Source organism: Microcebus murinus, chromosome 6, assembly GCF_040939455.1.
Source record: "Microcebus murinus isolate Inina chromosome 6, M.murinus_Inina_mat1.0, whole genome shotgun sequence".
NCBI classification, from domain to species: Eukaryota; Metazoa; Chordata; class Mammalia; order Primates; family Cheirogaleidae; genus Microcebus; species Microcebus murinus.
Window position 1 is genome coordinate 88246314 of NC_134109.1, and position 19313 is coordinate 88265626.

At 36.4% G+C, this 19313-nt stretch overlaps 1 protein-coding gene across 2 annotated transcripts in view; it reads right to left on the reverse strand.

The window, feature by feature from the left end:
* Positions 1 to 2061: 2061 nt before the first annotated feature.
* The window catches only part of TRPM7 (transient receptor potential cation channel subfamily M member 7), a 105351-nt gene continuing 88099 nt past the window's right edge, over positions 2062 to 19313 (reverse strand). The window contains exons 29-39 of one of the 2 annotated variants that reach the window (XM_076004361.1): positions 18920 to 18990; positions 16306 to 16340; positions 14352 to 14377; positions 11151 to 11201; positions 11006 to 11071; positions 9971 to 10254; positions 9748 to 9830; positions 9383 to 9588; positions 6498 to 6549; positions 6285 to 6391; positions 2062 to 3568 (exon numbers count right to left, since the gene is read on the reverse strand). In XM_076004361.1, the coding sequence (XP_075860476.1) occupies positions 3438 to 3568; positions 6285 to 6391; positions 6498 to 6549; positions 9383 to 9588; positions 9748 to 9830; positions 9971 to 10254; positions 11006 to 11071; positions 11151 to 11201; positions 14352 to 14377; positions 16306 to 16340; positions 18920 to 18990 (1112 nt within the window). In that variant the 3' untranslated portion in view covers positions 2062 to 3437. Of the gene's footprint in view, positions 3569 to 6284; positions 6392 to 6497; positions 6550 to 9382; positions 9589 to 9747; positions 9831 to 9970; positions 10255 to 11005; positions 11072 to 11150; positions 11202 to 14351; positions 14378 to 15685; positions 15922 to 16305; positions 16341 to 18919; positions 18991 to 19313 lie in introns of those variants that run through there. The other variant, XM_076004362.1, reaches the window with a different exon arrangement.

Sequence of the window (19313 nt, forward strand, 5' to 3'; positions counted from 1 at the left end):
GCAGGACTGCATAGAAATTCTAAGGGAAAAACAAGTAAAGGAGAGAGCTTAATGTTGGATGGGGCAGGGTGTGAAGAAAGTGCCCTGTTAAACAGTGCTGTTCACTGTTAGCTGCAGTGTGTGGCGTTTCTGAAGAATAACCATTTTCTCTCCCATCCCCTAACAAAGTGGAATAATGGATTTTAGGAAAGAAACTGCTTTGAGGTATGTCCAAAGAGCACAGAAAAAAGGAAAACACATTCCAGAGAGGATCAAAACTTTAGCTTAGAATTTTCCTAAGAAAAAGCTCACAGATCATCTGTGGCCTTTAAATACAGATGCCTTGTGTGAAACCCAGCTAGGAAACATAAGACCAAATATGGTAAATAAGAAGGATCACAAAAATTCCTGCAGTGTAGACACATAATTTTGTGTAAATAACTACTTGATCTCTCTTCTAAGTGATAAAGAGCTATTCATTGGCAACTGTTGCTTTGATTGTCTACTTAAAACATATAATACCACATCATCATGCTCTATCTTCCTCAAGAGGAAGTTTGGGGCCGGGTGCGGTGGCTCACGCCTATAATCCTAGCACTCTGGGAGGCCGAGTCGGGCAGATTGCTTGAGGTCAGGAGTTCAAAACTAGCAAGAGCAAGATCCTGTCTCTACTATAAATAGAAATTGGCCAACTAATATATATAGAAAAAATCAGCCGGGCATGGTGGCGCATGCCTGTCGTCCCAGCTCCATAGGAGGCTGAGGCAGGAGGATTGCTTGAGCCCAGGAGTTTGAGGTTGCTGTGAGCTAGGCTGACGCCACGGCACTCACTTTGGCCTGGACAACAAAGTGAGACTCTGTCTCAAAAAAAAAAAGGGGGGGGGGAAGTTTGGTATTGTGTAAAAACATTTTTTTTTTTTTTTTTTGCTGTGTGATCGATATCTGATGTGTAAAAACATTTTATCATTCATGAATTATTTTACTGTGTGCCTATCACAAACCAAGTATCATACAGAGTGCTGGGTGCTACCCACCCAGTGAAAAGTCTTACGGGTCCCTTCCCTCTGCAAAGTATATAATTTAGTGGGTAGATAGCTAGACAGTAACTATGAAAGCAACATAGTCTGACTTGAGGGTAGGAAAGGGGGTTAGTTTTATATTTTTCTTTATATTTGAAATTTTTTCTATACATTCCTATACAATCAACATGCATTACTTTAAAAGTAATAGTGGCACACATATATCAACAGATTGAAGAAGACACACTATTAGAGAACATCTACAGAATTCCCCATTTTAAGAATTCATTTGGTAAAAGACAGTTTTATTCTCTTCTGTAGGATGAAATTGAGAAGAAAAACTTAAGGAGATTAAGCAAATGACACCTTCAGACCATGGAGTAATAATGAACTTCGATAATCTAAAGGAAGGCAACACTTCTTAGCAATGAGAAATGTGGTTTACAAAGAAACTGTTACTTTCCAGAATTAACCCAAAAAGTTAATGGAATAGATATGTTTCAGTAAGATAACCAGGAAATGGTACCAAAACCATCAATGGTCATTATGCTTGAGAGTAAATATACCAGAGTTTAAGAGCACAGAGGAAAGCCTGTCAGCTTAGGTTCAAATCCTACTGTTGCTACTTACTAATTCTAAGAATCTTTGGAACATTACCTTACTTCTCTAGCACCTTGATTTTCTAATGTGCAAAACAGGATAATAATAACACCTATTTCATAAGGTTATTATAAGGATTAAATAAGTTAATATAAGTAAAGTACTTAGAATAGTGCTTGACACATACATATTAAGCATATCATCCTGTGAAAATAATCAACATAAAATTAGACATTAACAGATTAACTCATATCCTGCTTTTCTGGCACAAGAAAAGAAAATAAGAAACAGATATAAAGAAAAAAACAGTAGGAAACCAGTATCAATTTTAACGTTGTATATTACAGGAGATTAAAAAGCATACGTGAACAAATAGTTCATTTAAAAACAGTGATACTCAAAATAAACTGATACTCTGAAAATGTCAGATCATTTATCAGAATGATTAAATTCACTAGACATCTGTAAACAAGAATAAATTTATTTAATTTCTTTTAAGATTTAATGATATACAAAATGTATATAGTATAATATCTTTAAGTAATACATTTTTCTCTTTCTCCCCACCCCCAATCAATATTAAACACTATTTAAACAGCTTATCTCTTCTTGCTTTGTCTGTATCTATGAGATACACTACTGAATACAAATAAGCTTTATACTGCTCCCTTCCAAATAAAAATTAAAATTAGTACCTAGGAAACAAAAAGAAAAAAAGGAAAAAAAATAAAGCATAAAACTATAAAACTTTAGTCAGATGAAAAGCTTTTCTTGTTGTTGTTGAATATTCAACAATATCTGGGGCTGTTAAATTACATTTTATTGGCATAAAGTTGCATTGCAATTTGCCGACACCACATAATGATAATCCAACTCAATCAATTTCTTAAATAAGTACCACAAACGATATTGTGTTCAAATATTCCTACACAATTTTAAACATATGCAAGAGTTCTTGTTTACATTCTGATGTGACATATTGGTCAATAAAATCTTTGGAGAAGTATCTAACTTCCAGGTTGTCACTATAGATATAGCTAGGAACAAAAGTACTTTAACTTTTCTTCACAAGGTAACTTCCCTTAAACATTGAGTTAAGTTTCTCCTTTTACATATTTAGATTGTTTACCATGGCTTTCTTCTACTTAACAGTGACTTGATAAACCAATGTAAAAGAACTAGTACTTTTGCACAATTTGGGCCCTATTTAACAAAAAAACTGGCTCTATCTTTAAATATGGAGCCTAACCCTGATTCATAAATACACTCTCTCTTAAAAAATGGTCTCCAGTTCAGGCTTCTTATTTATATCTCTGTGAATCTAGAGTTTTAACAAGTCACCTCTTTTCCTGTGGCCAACAAGCATCTAGTTGGGAACTAGTGACAAGAGATCACTGAACACACTAAACACACTGAGGAAGACTCTTGACTGCCATTTCACCAAAGGGCTGAGTTATTTCTTCATTTCCCTAGCTGAATGCCAATAAAATCTGCACAGATACTTACCTTTGGTTAATGGTATTGCACCACATAAGAGAGGGTATCACCCTCATCAGAACAAAGTCAAACGAGATCCTCTGCTATAAAAAGCCCTTTAAAAAGTTATAAATACTAATTTTCTGTTACCTTAAAAATTTCCCCACTGCCAGCTGTATCCTATAGGGAGTTTCTGACTGACCAATTTAATCAGGTCAAAAGAATATTGATCTTTTAACTGTGCTGGAGTCAGTAAATTCAATTTGCATACATGTTTCTATATCACAAACAATTTCCTTTAGAAGGAAAAGTGACACAGTAACATTTTTGTGAGGTGTAGGCAAAACCAATGATTCACTAATATTATAACATTAGACGAATAGAAGTAGTTGATTCTGATTCTTTGGTGGAATTTTCAGGTTGAAGATTCAAATCTGAAGGCTCATCCTGAGGAAATATGATTTTATCAGGCGTATAGTCATTCCTCTTCAGATCTATATTCACCACCCCCAGGAGAGAAAAAAAAGAAAGGAAAAAAAAGGTCAGGATTTCTTAGAAATGGAGAATTAAGAATATTTTCTAAATCAATTTTCCTCTAAATGTGTCAGATCTATTTTCCACCAGGTTGTTATAAATTCAATAGTCACAAAATTTATACACACAAAAATGAAGTCATTCATTCATTCAATAGATAATCAGCACACTTTGACCACGAGTCAGCAACTCACATGTAATAAGTGTGGGAATATAGCAACGAACAAGGCAGATAAGGTCTACGATCTCATGGAACTTATGTTCTGGTGGGTGAAGAAAAATTAAGCAAATAGAAAAATAATAGGCCGGGCATGGTGGCTCACGCCTGTAATCCTAGCTCTCTGGGAGGCCGAGGTGGGCGGATTGCTCAAGGTCAGGAGTTCAAAACCAGCCTGAGCAAGAGCGAGACCCCGTCTCTACTATAAATAGAAAGAAATTAATTGGCCAACTGATATGTATATAAAAAATTAGCCGGGCATGGTGGCGCATGCCTGTAGTCCCAGCTACTCGGGAGGCTGAGGCAGAAGGATCGCTGGAGCCCAGGAGTGTGAGGTTGCTGTGAGCTAGGCTGACGCCACGGCACTCACTCTAGCCTGGACAACAAAGGGAGACTCTGTCTCAAAAAAAAAAAAAAAAAAAAAAAAAATAATAGAATTATAAGTAGTAACAAGTGCTTTGAAGAAAAGAGTGTAATGAAGTATAATGAGGGCCACATGGAAGATGGTATAGGGTGATTCTTTCAGACAGGGCTGGGCAGAAAAGCCAGAGGAAGAGACATTTGAGTAAAGACCTAAATATTGAAAAGTGAAATTATCAAAGCTCTAGGAAGAGCATCCTAGGCACAAAAGTGTTAACTGCAAAGACTGTAAGACAGAAATGGACTTAATATGCTCAAAGAATGGCAAAAAGACAGTGTGTAGTGAATTAGAGGAAAACTAATAGAAAATGAGGTCAAGCAGTAGTTAACGGCCAAGGATTGTCAAACTACAGTTTGTGGGCAAAATCTGACTTACTGCATGTTTTTGTAAATAGTTTTACTAGAATGCAGCCATGCTCATTTGCTTACAGTTTATGGCTATTTCTGATCTATGATGGTAGAATTGAGAAACTGAAACACAAACCACATGGCTCACAAAGCCTTAAATATTTACTACTTTTCCCTTTATAAAAGTTTGCTGATCCCGATTTAGGGGATATAAGCTATGGTGAGAACAGAGTACAATAAAAATCCAGTAGAAGGTATTTAAGCAGTCTCAAGGGAGAAACATAATCCCATTTTTTTTTTTTTTTTTTGGTTTTGGTTTTTCCAAGACAGAGTTATTCCGCTGCCTTGAGTAGAGTGCTGTGGCGTCAGCTAGCTCACGGCAACGTCAACCTCCTGGGCTCAAGTGATCCTCCTGCCTCAGCCTTCCAGGTAGCTGGGACCACAGGCACGCACCACAATGTTTGAGGATGCTGTGAGCTAGGCTGATGCCATGGTACTCTACACTGGGCAACAGAGTGCGGGGTGGGGTGGGGGGGCGAACTCTGGAATGGACATATTACTATAAAGATGCTTTAGGGTATCAAGTAGAAATGTAGGCAACTGAACATAACAGGAACTCAGGAAAGAAGTAAAATCTTCAGACAAATTTGGTACGATCAGTATGCAGAATACATTTATACTTAAGAGACAGGATGAAATCACTTAAGTTATAGACATATATAAGATTAGTTGCTGAATTGGAAAATTTAATGTAATAATATCAAATATATAACTTAAACCATAGTCATACATACACTCTCATATTTTTATCTCCACATTAAATACAACTGACACTCAGAATATGCACTATTTAATCTAAGAAACAGCTTATATTAAATGATCCAAATATATATCTGCAATTATATGAATTATTTTTGATAAATTTTACATTTAAGACTATGCCAATATGTTTTAGGGCATACAAGCTAATTTGTAGCTATACTGTACAAAGAACATGGAGAGACACATAATTACACCTCGAACATTGATGACATTGTTGACTAATGGGTGTAACCATGAACAAATTATCTCAATTCTAATTATAACTTCTGTAAAATGAAGGATCTGGACTGGATTGCTTTTACGGTCTCCTCTAGCCGTGAAATCCTGATTATAATAATCTAAAAAACAGATGTGCTAATTAAAGAAAAAGAAAAAAAACTAGCTGTGTGTCATGGCACATGACTATAGTCCCAGCTACTGGGGAGGCTAAGGTGGGAGGATCACTTGAGCCCCAGGAGTTTAAGACTAGCCTCGGGGATATAGCGAGACCCTGCCTCAAAAAAATAAAACAAACAAAAAAATTGCACTGTATCAGTTTTGTAACTTCCTGTTAATCCTGTCAATATGCAACATTAGACTAAATTCCATGAGGGCACTGACCATGTCTGTCTAGTTCACTACTCTACCATCAACACCTACCACAATCCCTGATATTCTGCAGACATGATGTATTAAATAAATGAACTTGTGTTTTTATAAGAAAGAAAACACATATACATTTATAACCAACAATGTGTATTTGTGAAGGAGCTGTTAAAGCTGGCACAATTAGAGACCAAAGAACCTTTGTACCTCTGGCCTTATGAAATTTTAATAGTAACCAATTTTGCTAACAATTTATATATTCTACTGATTAAGAAAATCTTTACCTGGAAGTTTAAGCTTTCTACAGCAAGAATTACAGTGATGTTTTGCTCTAAAGTTTTTTATTGCATCTTCTCCTAGATTTGCTGGGCCAAAAACCATATCACAGGATCTGTGGAATTGGTAGTTAAAAAAAAAAAAAGACAGTTTATGCAGCTAGAAATGTAAAATTTGAAATTATGAAAATATACCTTAATGAAATTGTTAAACCTTATTACCTCTTTTCTTCTGCTTTTATCACAGATGGGTCAGTCAAATTTTCACCCACACCTTTATATGTATAAATAAAAAAGACAATTTATATTACATAATTGATATAAACATTGACACTTGCATAATAAAAAACTTTGAGAGATTTCATAGCATCATCAATCATTACAATGTTACATTACTCAAAGGAATGTGGTTTTTCTCTTGATATTTCCTAGCTTAATTTATGACCTTGGCATTCCACCAGTTAAACTTCAGAGTTGGTAGGTAGGCACATAAGTTCCTGATGGTACCCAGATTCTGATTCAACAGGGTCAAGGTTGCAAGCAAGTTATCTATTTCCTTGTAAAAGATCTATAGAATCTGGCCTTGTTTCACCTTAGCAAAGGACAATTTGGTATAGTACTTTTAAAATAAGCATTTTGGATTTAAGAAAAAAATCACACATTAAGATATTCTTGCAAAATAGATTAACATAAAGAGTAAGATTGTGAACATCATCCTTCACCTCTAGCCCTCACCAGTGGTATTAAAAGTGTGATTAAATCTTTCCAGTCTATCACACATGCACATATATACAAAAAAACCCACACCTACTGTTTTGAATAATCACAAATATTTAACCTATAAGAACAAAATCTAGGGCTGGGCGCGGTGGCTCATGCCTGTAATCCTGGTACTCTGGGAGACCGAGGTGGGCAGATTGCTCGAGGTCAGGGGTTCAAAACCAGCCTGAGCAAGAGCGAGATCCCATCTCTACTATAAATAGAAAGAAATTAATTGGTCAACTAAAAATATATATACAAAAATTAGCTGGGCATGGTGGTGCATGCCTGTAGTCCCAGCTACTTGGGAGGCTGAGGCAGTAGAATCGCTTGAGCCCAGGAGTTTGAGGTTGCTATGAGCTAGGCTGACGCCATGGCACTCACTGTAGCCTGAGCAACAAAGTGAGACTTTGTCTCAAAAAAAAAAAAAAAAAATTAAAACATGATACTATTTTCCACTCAACAGATTGGCAAATATTAATAATATTCAATACTGGAGAGATTATAGAGAAGTATGCATTTGCATACAGTGCTAAGTATGAATTCTCACAAGCTTTTGGGAAAGTAACCTGGCAGTAGTTACTAAAATTAAAATTGTACTCATATCTTCTTTTTTCTAAGCCAATTTGGGAACCCACTTTATGAAAATAAAAGCAGCAGTACACGAATATGTTTCCTGCAGCAATGTTTGTAGTAGGAAAAAACTAGAACTAGAGTGAATGTCTATCAGTAGAGATACAAAGCATGCTATATCTCCCTACCATAGACTATCAAAAAGCTATTAAAGAAATAACTCAGATTTATTACTAAGGATAATGTCCATGATATACTGTTAGGTAGGAAAAAAAGTGATAAAAACATATATCTCATGATCCTGGTTCAGAGAAGACCAGCACAATACAACAAAACAAAATGATAAATAAAAATGAGGAGCCAGGCACAGTGGCTCAAATCTGTAATCCTTGCACTCTGGGAGGCCGCGGGTGGATCATTTGAGCTCAGGAGTTCGAGAACAAGCTGAGCAAGAGTGAGACCCCGTCTCTACTAAAAAATAGAAAAAATTAGCTGGGCATGGTGGCACATGCCTGTAGTCCCAGCTACTTGGGAGGCTGAGGCAGGAGGATCGCTAGAGCCCAGGAGTTTGAGGTTGCTGTGAGCTAGGCTGATGCCACGGCACTCTAGCCCACGAAACAGAGTGAGACTCTGTCTCAGAAAAAAAAAAAAAAAAAAAGAATTTCTGCTTTCTCTCTAAAGGAAGTCAGCCACTATGAAAGAAGTCTAACTATCTGAAACTACCATGCTATGAGAAAGCCCAAGCTCGCTAGCCATGTAGAGAGACTATGTGGGGAATTCAGCTCATAGTGTACAGAGACTTCAGACACTTGACTCTATTCAAGCTGTCCAATGTCTCCAGCCATTTGAGCTCTCTGAGGTGACAGTAGAAATGAGCTATCCCTACGATGCCCTATCCAAATTTCTTAATCAAAGAGTTGCAAGTAAATAAAACGGTGGTTGTTTTAATCCACTGAACTTTCAGGTAGCTTAGTGCACAGTAATAGGTAACATAAACACCATGAATAATAGAGATATTTATCATTGTTTTATGCAAAAGTCCTTATACTTTTGAAATTCTTAAAGGCTTTGCATCTAGGAGTAGAACACAGAATTTTGCATGCTTTTGCTTATCAAACTTCTATATTATCTTAGCAATAAGATCCCATTATTAAAGACACTGATGGCTAGAAGACAGTCAGATCCCATTTTTAAAGACACTGATGGCTAGATGTTACGACAGTAATTAACTTGCCTTTTTTTTTTTTTTTTTTTTTTTTTTTTTTTTTTTTTTTGAGACAGAGTCTCGCTTTGTTGCACAGGCTAGAGTGAGTGCCGTGGCGTCAGCCTAGCTCACAGCAACCTCAAACTCCTGGGCTTGAGCGATCCTTCTGCCTCAGCCTCCCGGGTAGCTGGGACTACAGGCATGCGCCACCATGCCCGGCTAATTTTTTATATATATATTAGTTGGCCAATTAATTTCTTTCTATTTATAGTAGAGATGGGGTCTCGCTCTTGCTCAGGCTGGTTTTGAACTCCTGACCTTGAGCAATCCGCCCGCCTCGGCCTCCCAAGAGCTAGGATTACAGGCGTGAGCCAGCGCCCGGCCTAACTTGCTTTTTTAATGGTTTCCATTGGCTTAAGATTTTACTATAAATTAGCAATCTATAAAATTTATTAATTATAAGATTAAATTTATTAATCCATAAATGAGATTTCTTCATATGATTAATAACACATGAACAGCTGAGAACCTACTGGACAATTTCATGTTAGCAATATTTTAATAAATTTACCTTGTAAATCAAGTACCAGTAACTCCCCTCTTGTATATTCATAAGTCCAGTGGCTAAAGGCTAGCATGATCTCTTCCAGGGTATTAGTTGGAATAATCTCATCACCGTTATTATTGTTGTATTTTCTAAATTCTCCAGTCATACATTCTTCTACAGCAAACCACTGTCCTGCTGAATGGCAATACAGCAGGAAAACTTCAAGGAACCTTATGAAAAATAGTTACAGGTATTACTAGCAGTTTAGTTGATAAGATTCTAATTGATCTGCAAAATGGGTAATTAAATATTCAACATCAATAATGAAGGTCAAAAGGGACTGCCATCCACATAATACTAAAAGATTTCAGAAAAATTTAAAGATTTACCTTGGAGAATATGGGATGGATTTGGGTTTCATTTGATTGAAGGCAAATGTGAGCTTTTGTGCTGCTCTCTGTTGCTGAATTTCCTATAGAAGTGGTAAAAAACAAAATCAAAAAACCTTGTTTAATATGTAAACTAAGATTTTATTTGGTTTATTCATACTTCAGAAATGAAAAATACGATGCTCAAATTATGTTCCACTGTTAAGCATTCACTGGCACTTACTCTGAGACAGAGATGCAGAACTGTATCTTCTTTATAAATACTTGACCATGTGTTAACCACCTCAGGAAGAAAAGATTTGATAATATAAAGGTGCCCTGACTTAAGGATATCATGTTCTGACCAGGTACATTGCACTTTGACAGCTCTTCGCAAACCTCCGCCCATCTCTTCTTTACTTAAAAACTCTATTTTGGCACAAAGTCCTAGCTGTGACCAAGAAGACATGCTGTTATTCAGTATGTTGGGTGAACTCTCTTCCAAACGATAGACTGTGACAGGTTCACCTGCAACATGAATGGAAATAGTTTAAAATCAAATTATGACTCTTTAAAAATGACAAAATAAAAACTGGTAGGTATTTTTAGTTAAAATTAGGCAAGGGATGAAAGATGAAATGGACCGAGTTATAGTTTTATAAAAAGAAGTTTCAGAGCAACAAATCACAGGAAGTCAAGAATGTACTTTCATAATCTCTCTGAATGCATGTAATGATAGACATTTTTGAAATTCTGAACATTTTTAAGAAAAACTTTTAGAAAGCAACTAAAATTCTCAATACTTTTCTGAGTTAAACTTTTATTTATTTATTTATTTTGAGACAGAGTCTCACTTTGTTGCCCAGGCTAGAGTGAGTGCCGTGGCATCAGTCTAGCTCACAGCAACCTCAATCTCCTGGGCTCAAGCGATCCTACTGCCTCAGCCTCCTGTGAGTTAAACTTTTAGACAGGAGATTTGAGCTATGTGTTCCACAGATTCTGTGATATCAATTTATACACACATTCATTACTAGACAGTGGATTAAGAACTTTTCTGAATTAGAACACACCATTGCTTCTAGATATACTGGTAATAGTTAAATTCCATACTTCTGAGATATCCTTTTTCCATTCAAACACATCTCACCCTTGTAGTAGTTAGAGTAAGAATTTATATGAAACTGACAATTCTTTATGTGATCCCACTCACATTCTACATTAGAGCTAAAAATAACTGAACGGATTATTTTTTCTTTATTCATTTACTTTCTGGATTTACCTCTTGGAGGCACCGGTGTGAATGGAATGCTTTGTGATAACCTCATCAAGTTGTTTCTTTCCACAGCTGCATAAAAATGAAAGAGAAATAATGAAATCTCCAAAGTTTCAAAATACTACTAAATTTTGTTTTTAGTATTACTGACCTGAGTAATAGTAATTTGTATCCATAACTGGCTTAAATGGAGAAGCAAGACCTAAAATGGCAAATAAACAAATGAGACCGTTTTAAATGTACTAATGCAGCAAAAAATTTTGTTCAGATATTCTCATAAAATCATCATATCTTTCCTTCATATAACCTCTCCTCACAGAAACAGAAAAAGCAAGTAATAAAATATGTCCATTTGAGGCAGCAGGATCGCCTTGAGCCCAAGAGTTTGAGGTTGTTATGAGTGAGCTAGGCTGATGCCACGGCACTCTAGTCCGGGCAACAGACTGTGTCTTCCAAAAAAGAAAAAAGATAAAAAGGCCTGTTATGTGCTAGATTACCCTATTTCATTAAGCTATAACATGTGTACACACTGTGTGTGAACATTATAGAATTGTACAGGAGTACCTAATGCCTCCTGGTTGAAGGTCAATGGTTGTCTGAGAGGAAGAGAAGGGGGAAAAGAGCATAATTTGCAAGGCAGTGGTGTGTTCGGGGTTACATTTACAAAGTCTTGGAAATTTTTAAGTGCATGTTACAATTGGGAAACTAAGCAGTTTAATATGAACAGGACTAATTGTATATACATAAGACTGATCTGTAGAGTTTTTTGAACATACACACACTCAGATCTCACTCCAAAATACTCTATTTCTTTAGGTATGTGACATCATACAAGTGATTCTCTACAAGTGATTTGAACATGCAGCTAAGATTGCAAATTAATCAGCAAGAGCATAGGGATATCTGCAGGAGGTGACGCTACAGAAGCAGGGAATATCAAATTGTTAAGAGCCTAATATGTCAAGCTAATAACAAAGGACATTGGATTTTATTGAATAACAATGGGAAAAATATAAAGCAGAGGAGTGACAAGATCAGATCTTTTAGAAAAATCATTTCACTGGCAGAATATAATATGGACTAGAAGTAAAACTATAAGCATGGAACCCAAATTGCATGGTAATAGTTCACTATAACCACAAACCCATGGGCTCAAGCAATCCTCCTGCCTCATCTTCCCGAGTAGCTGGGATTACAGGCACATGCCACCATGCCCAGCTAATTTTTTATAAGTTTTTAATAGAGATGGGGGTCTCACTATGTTGCCCAGGCTGGTCTTGAACTCCTGGCTTTAAGCAATTCTCCCACCTTGGCCTTCCAACATGCAGGGATTACAGATGTGAGCCATTGTGCCTGGCCCCCACCTTGAAAACTGATTTGGCAGTAACTACCAAATGTGAACATAGGTATACCCTATGACCCATCAATTCCATTCCTGAGTATATACCAACAAAAAATAAATACATGTTTATCAAACAACATGAAGAAGAATGCTCATAACAACAAAAATTGTAATAGCCATATAGTGGAAGCTACTGAAATCCCCACAATATAGAATGGATAAATAAATTCAATATATTCAAATAAAGAAATAGTATGTAGTATACAGAATGCACAAACTACCACTATGGACAGCAATACTGATGAATCCATAAAATGATATTAAGAGGAAGAAGATACAAAACAGTACATACTGTATGATTTCATTTATATAGACCATATGTATATACATGCACACATGAGTACACACACACAAAACAGGCAAAACTGAGCTATTGTGTTAGGGGTAGGGGTTATAAGAGGACATAAAGGACCTGGGATATTGGCCAAATTCAGTTTTTGGGTGCTGATTACATGAGTATGCTCACTTTGTGAGAACTCACTGAAGTGTGGGCTTATCTGCACTAGTCTGTATGCTTACTATCCACTTCAATGAAAGGTTTCAAAACTGATAGTCTGGCCAGGCTCACACCTGTAGTCTTAACACTTTGAGAGGCTAAGGCAGGAGGATTACTGAGGTCAGGAGTTCAAGACCAGCCTGAGCAACATAGCAACATCCCATCTCTACAAAAAATAAAAATTTAGGCCGGGCGCGGTGGCTCACGCCTGTAATCCTAGCTCTCTGGGAGGCCGAGGCGGGCGGATTGCTTGAGGTCAGGAGTTCGAAACCAGCCTGAGCAAGAGCGAGACCCCGTCTCTACTATAAATAGAAAGAAATTAATTGGCCAACTAATATATATATAAAAAAAAAAATTAGCCGAGCATGGTGGCGCATGCCTGTAGTCCCAGCTACTCGGGCGGCTGAGGCGGTAGGATTGCTTGAGCTCAGGAGTTTGAGGTTGCTGTGAGCTAGGCTGACGCCACGGCACTCACTCTAGCCTAGGCAACAAAGCGAGACTCTGTCTCAAAAAAAAAAAAATAAAAATAAATAAAATAAAATAAAAAAAATAATAAAAATTTAGCCAGGCATCATGGCATGTGCCTGTAGTCCCAGCTGCTCAGGAGCCTGAGAATCATTAAGGCCCAGGAGTTCGAGGTTGCAGTGAGCTATCAGCATGCCACCACCCCCACATGCCTGGGAAACAAAGTGAGAATTTCTCTGTCTCCAAAGGAAAAAAAAAAAAAAAAAAGGTCTAAATTGAAAGCAGCAGTGGGATGTATAGGTGAGGATGAATTCTATAGATATTTAACAGATAAATGCAGTAGGACTTTGTGAGTGCAAAGTTAACGTGGTCAATGATAACTCACTCTCAGGTGTCATATAGCTAAGTATTATTCATTAAAACATGGAATATTAGAGGAACAGGCTGGATGACAGGGATTAAGTTGGAGCCAGTAACACTAAAGAGATCATCACTAACAGGGTGGTTTACATGTTTAAGATCATCTGTTTGTTTAACTTTTTTTTACTATTATTACAGTCTCGCTCTGTTGCCCCAGCTAGAGTGCAGTGGCATTATTGTAGCTTTTTGCAACCTCAAATTCCTGGGCTCAAGTGATTTTCCGGCCTCAGTCTCCCATGCAGCTGGACTACAGGCATGCACCACACATGCTGTAATTTTTCTATTTTTTAGGTAGACAGGGTCTTGATCTTGATCAAGCTGGTCTCCAAATCCTGAGCTCAGGCAATCCTCCCACCTCGGCCTCCCAGAGTGCTAGGATTACAGGCATGAACCACTATGCCTGGCTTGGATATCTATATTAAAGAAAAATTATATGAGAGAAATTTCCACTGCTTTAGCTTTTTCTAACTTGAAGTATAAAATGTCTTACCTAGAATAATGTGGTATTTGCTATAATAGATCATGTATGCTTCTCATTTTTTCACATTAAATCTACCACAAGGACTCACCATTTAATGTTCCTTCTTCAGATGGCCTACAGAAACACCAAAAAATATAGTATGAGCTATGCCACAATTTTAGTTTTGGCTATCATTTAATTTTTTGATTTTATGAAGTTATCATGAATTAATATTATTAAATATTAAATATCATTAAAGGAATTCTGATATTCAGATTCCCTTTGTTTGACTATTTGCCATTTCCCTTAAGCCAATCCCAAGCCATACATAGATATGTATATATCCATACGCATCTACTTTATTAACAGCTTGTATCTCCAGTTTACGCCTACATAAATATTATTAATGATTTGGTGTTAGATTGGAGCCCCTATACTGTAGAGCAAAATATTTCATGACTTCTGTATTTGTGGAGATTCATTCTGGTATTATAACAATACCCTGAAATGACTTTGGAGGATTCTAAAAATACTTCAATAGAATTGATGGGCAAAGAACTGAGAGAACAGTAAATCAATGTCATTCTGTAAAACTCAATTTCTAATATTGAAAAAAAAATTCCCAATGTTCAATATATTTTTATTTATAACAACAGATATTAGCACTAGGTGGAGGTTCTTTTAATTCCAAGGATTCCAAAGTAAATTAGAGACACAGGTATAGCAAAAAGGAGAGTTGAATGGGAATCAAGGAAAACAGATTAAAGGCTTAGCTGCTCTCCCATTATACAGCCATGTAGCCTGCTTAGGACTGAAAGGACCAGATTCAGAAACGACCTCAGGAGTAGAGGACCTCTGTGGTCCCTTTCCAGCTCTTACAGTCTATCGGACCCTGATGTTTCCTGTAGATTTTCACCTTAATAATAGAAGTATTTTCTTGTAAGAAGTATTTTGAACCCTAGCATCATCCCTTTGCCTGCTGCTGATAAATCACTCTTTTCTCATCACTCAAAGAGTTGCTGATCAACTCCACCCTTCTGGGTACTTCTTTATTCTTTAGGTCAGCATTCTGTAAGACAATGTTGTTAAGACACTAGAATTAAGATCAACTTCAAGCACCTATTCTGTATTTACATCCCATTGCTTTGGTTATAAAAGAAAATATTCCCTGAAGGGGTCTGACTGCAAGTAGGTCTTCCAAATGCCATTTCAGGGTTAGGATACTAAAAAAAATTTGGACAACTGCTTATCCTTGTGGCACCTGGTTTATTTTCTTCTCTATATATCAAGATTAATTTCTGATTCACAGAAGAGGGAAGCACTGTGGAATACATAATTTCCCTCAAACTGGCTCTTCTTCTCAAGTAGTTCATATTAGAGAATAACTGTTACCACACTTCCAGTATCAAATGTGTATCAAAACAAGACTTTTTTTTTTTTAAATTTTCTTTGGAATCTTAAAATACTAATTCCTAGGCCAGAAACACAGAGGTTATCTTAGATCCTTCTTTATCCTTATGTCTAATCTGTACTAAAAATTTTACTTTCTGGGGAAAATTACCTGTAAGATTGCCTTTGTTTCCACTTTGGGTTCTGGATTACATCAGCTTTATAGTAGATCTTCCTGTATGCAGGCTTTCTAATGTATACTGTGTATTACTGCTCTAATCGTCAAAGTGCTTTCCAAGAGCAGATGAAAGGTTTGATTAGAATGAAGGCTAAAGTACAAAACTAAAGTCTCAAACTAGGTCTCTGAACAAATTATTCAAGAGCAAGATGGAAACGGGACTAAACAAAATCATAATTGTATTATTACTAGGAAGATTTTTGTAGAGCTGTAATTATAATATAATTATATTATATGATAAATTTAAATTTAAAATAATAAATTTAACTCATAATAAATGAGTTCCTCTAGTCTCACCTATATAAAGACAGGAAATGCCAGAATAATCATCACTCATAGATAAAGGAGCATTAAAAAGATGAGGCAAAGAGCAGAAAAGACAACATTCAGTAACTATGATACTTTGCAGGATAATAATGAGAAAAGGCTTACTTACATGTCTCTCTTTGATGGTCTGTCTTGTAACCAATCCTTTAGTCAAAAATAAAAACAAAAACAACTTAAAAGACAAAGATTTCCAGATGAAGCATAACTGCTTAACTATTTTGTTTCCTATAGTATGTTTTAAGAATGGGCTAAAAAAATTAATATTTAGTCCTTATTTCATCCAATTGAACTAACAAAACAATACATGTATTTATTGTAACTGTTTTTATTATAAATGTAACTACCATAAGGCTGTTCCACAAGGTGGAATAAAAAATTTCAGGACTGTTATTTTCTACAATAGGGTTCCTAATTCTTTATATAGCACCTCTTATATATTCCTGGATAGAGCTGGAACCCATTCTACTAAGTGATGTATCTCAAGAATGGAAAAACCAGCACCACATGTACTCACCAGCAAATTGGTATTAACGGATCAACACCTAAGTGGACATATAGGAGTAACATTTATTGGGTGTTGGGAGGATGGGAGGGGGGAGGAAGGGATGAGCATATACAACCACAATGAGTAAGATGTGCAATGTTTGGGGGATGGATATGCTTGAAGCTCTTACTCGAGGGGGGAGGAGGGTATGAGCAATATATGTAACCTTAACACTTGTACCCCCATAATAAGTTAAAATTAAAAATAATAATAGTAATAATAATAATGTATCCCTTGCTGAAATATCATCAAAGCACATGAGAAAAATTAAAAGCATGTAAACTGTGAACAAAGATAATCACCAATGATATTTAAGCATATTTCATTGCAGCCTTTCTTGTGTTATGTGTGTGTGTATGATTTTTATTCTGTTGTTTTATAATGTCATGTCTAGCTGGGGATTTATTTTTATTTATTTTGGAACTCATGCTGCCTGAATTTGAATCTTCACTTGTTTCATCTGTACAATTCTAAACTATTTATAATCTCTTCAAATGTTATCCACCCTTTCAAGGCCAATTAGATACATTTTCCATGTCTCTGTACCTTTAATATATTTCTCACCTAATTATAGTTCTGTGTTGTATTCTGGTTAAGTTTAGGAATTCTCTCTTCAGATGTGCCCAATCGGTTTAACCCCCACTGTTTTCATTTCCAGATGTTTTTCAGATTTGCCAGTCTTTTTTAATAGTATCTTCTCCTTTTCTCATGTTTTATATTTAATACTTTATGTCTAGAATCACTTTAAAATAATTATTTTATAATTTGTAATAAATAATTCTACTATCTTAAGTTATACATATTGACTCCCATGAGTTTTCTAAATTGGAATTGGGAGGTCATCTTCAATGGGGCTTTATTTCTTATAAAACTGTACAGCTTACGTTCAGGATGAGTCCCTCCAGAATGATTTCTCACAGTGAATCTCTGTGTTAACTAACCGTTTTTTCTACAAATATAACTTTTATCAATAACATAATCTTTAAAAATTTATTTTTTGAAATAGGAATAAATTAGCTGGACAACTAAAAAAATATACATTAAAAAAACAAACAAACAAAAAACCATTAGCCGGGCACGGTGGCGCATGCCACAGTCCCAGCTACTGGGGAGGCTAAGGCAGGAGGAACTGCTTGAGCCCAGGAGTCTGAGGTTGCTGTGAACTAGGCTGATACCACGGCACTCTAGCCCGGGCAACAGAGTAAGCGCTGTCACCCTGGCTAGAGTGCCGTGGCATCATAGCTCACTGCAACCTCAAACTCCTGGGGGCTCAAGAGATCCTCCTGCCTCAGCCTCCTCGAGTTCTAGGATTATAGGCGTGAGCCATCATGCCTGGCCAATTACATAATCTTTAACAACAAAAATCTATCTCTTTATAATAGGACAGGTATATTTTGGATGTAAGTTTATATTTTCTTGATCATAATTATGAGCATTCCCTTCTATATACTTTACTATAAAAGAGTAATTTTTCCACTTTCTCCTGAGCTCTTTGTATTGGTTGTCAGTGTCTAACTTTTAAAGGAAGTTTGCAAAATCAAATACTGCCTCAGTTAGCTGGAAATGAGTTCAGATAACTAGTTTCAATTCAAACAAAAAGAGATTCCTGCCTTTCTTCCTTCTTCATAAATTTTTCTTTAAAAATTCCTGACAATTGGCCGGGCGCCGTGGCTCACGCCTGTAATCCTAGCACTCTGGGAGGCCGAGGCAGGCGGATTGCTTGAGGTCAGGAGTTCGAAACCAGCCTGAGCAAGAGCGAGACCCCATCTCTACTATAAATAGAAAGAAATTAATTGGCCAATTAATACATATATAGAAAAAATTAGCCAGACATGGTGGTACATGCCTGTAGTCCCAGCTACTTGGGAGGCTGAGGCAGGAGGATTGCTTGAGCCCAGGAGTTTGAGGTTGCTGTGAGCTAGGCTGATGCTACGGCACTCACTCTAGCCTTGGCAACAAAGTGAGACTCTGTCTCAAAAAAAAAAATTCCTGACAATTCACTGCAGGAAGAAACATTTCTATAACTACTACCATAGACTAACGTCACTTTTCTAAAGAAACATTTTTTTTTTGAAACCTTAATTTAATCACAAATAAAATTATCACCCCTTGTTAACTCTTCTCTAATACATTTTAATGTATTTAATAACATACATTTGTTTAATTGAAATATACAAACCGGTAGTAAAGCTGCTTTGGAATCTACTTCATGAGTGTCTTCTACAGATGGCCTTCTACTGGTGCTTTCCACTAAAAGAAAATTTAAAAAGATAAATTTTATTACTAAATTTTTTTTTTAATACGAACTAAACACAAAGTGTTTCTAGGCATAGTATAACCTTCATAAGATAACCTAACATACTCCAAACACACTGAACAGAAGAGTGACATGAGGCTCTTGAGATCTCAGAATTATTCAATTTATTGTGAGTAAACTATTCAATTTATTTATTGTGAATAGGCAATAAAAAATGAAAGAGGCCAGATGTGGTAGTTCACGCCTATAATCCCAGCACTTTGGAAGGCCAAGGCAGGAGGATTACCAGCTTGGGCAACACAGGGAGGCTCTCCCC